A 1,471-nucleotide genomic window follows, 5' to 3' on the forward strand; every position below is an offset into this window, starting at 1 on the left:
CAGGGGGTTGGGAGAGCCCTTGTATTTTCTTATCTTTATATCAGAGAGAAAGAATTGTCTGTGAGCCCTCTTGGAAAACTTTGTGGCCCTGTTTCAACCCCCTCACCTACTGTTTCTCAAAAAGGACACTGCCCAGGACTTCATACATAACTAGGCATTTTGGATCTATTACCAGACATGACAGGTAAATCACAATGTATTGTCAATCAAATTTGTGGTCATCTTCACAATGTCAAGATATTACAAACTCTATCTTATATAACTCTGTCTTATACCTTGACATTATTTGCCACTTTCTCGACTACAACAGCCACTATCTCTTGGATCCCTTCCGGGACAGTATGAGTTGAATAAGACCCACCTTCACCATGCCAAGATGTTACTAACTCTGTCTTATACCTTGACATCATTAGCCACTTTTCTTGCATCACAGAATGCAGTGATTTGATTGGATATACAGAAAATACAGCCAATACAGCCAATCAGGGCACTTGAGATAAAGTCTTACTGTATTTGCTAATGTAAAATACTATCAAATCACTGCATTTACAAACTCCTGTGAGACAAAAAGTGTTTAATGATGTATATATAAGACGAAGTTTGTAATAGCTTGACATTGTGAAGATGAAGTTTGTAATAGCTTGACATTGTGAAGATGTAGTTTGTAATAGCTTGACATTGTGAAGATCAAGTTTGTAATAGCTTGACATTGTGAAGATGTAGTTTGTAATAGCTTGACATTGTTAAGATGTAGTTTGTAATAGCTTGACATTGTGAAGATGTAGTTTGTAATAGCTTGACATTGTGAAGATGTAGTTTGTAATAACTTGACATTGTGATGATGAAGTTTGTAATAGCTTGACATTGTGAAGATGTAGTTTGTAATAGCTTGACATTGTGAAGATGTAGTTTGTAATAGCTTGACATTGTGAAGATGAAGTTTGTAATAGCTTGACATTGTGGAGATGTAGTTTGTAATAGCTTGACATTGTGAAGATGTAGTTTGTAATAGCTTGACATTGTGAAGATGAAGTTTGTAATAGCTTGACATTGTGAAGATGTAGTTTGTAATAGCTTGACATTGTGAAGATGAAGTTTGTAATATCTTGACATTGTGAAGATGAAGTTTGTAATAGCTGGACATTGTGAAGATGAAGTTTGTAATAACTTGACATTGTGAAGATGTAGTTTGTAATAGCTTGACATTGTGAAGATGAAGTTAGTAATAGCTTGACATTGTGAAGATGTAGTTTGTAATATCTTGACATTGTGAAGATGAAGTTTGTAATAACTTGACATTGTGAAGATGAAGTTTGTAATAGCTGGACATTGTGAAGATGAAGTTTGTAATATCTTGACATTGTGAAGATGAAGTTTGTAATAGCTGGACATTGTGAAGATGAAGTTTGTAATAGCTGGACATTGTGAAGATGAAGTTTGTAATAGCTTGACATTGTGAAGATGAAGTTGT

The 1,471-nt window shown here is 34.5% G+C and overlaps 1 protein-coding gene across 1 annotated transcript; it reads right to left on the reverse strand.

The window, feature by feature from the left end:
• Positions 1-687: 687 nt before the first annotated feature.
• LOTGIDRAFT_176315 (hypothetical protein) lies at positions 688-1,392 on the reverse strand (the record flags this gene model as incomplete). Its single annotated transcript, XM_009069025.1, has 1 exon — positions 688-1,392. One exon carries the CDS (start codon positions 1,390-1,392, stop codon positions 688-690), a length of 705 nt encoding a protein of 234 aa, XP_009067273.1.
• Between the last annotated feature and the right edge of the window lie 79 nt (positions 1,393-1,471).

This window comes from Lottia gigantea, assembly GCF_000327385.1.
Source record: "Lottia gigantea unplaced genomic scaffold LOTGIsca_977, whole genome shotgun sequence".
NCBI lineage: Eukaryota > Metazoa > Mollusca > Gastropoda > Lottiidae > Lottia > Lottia gigantea.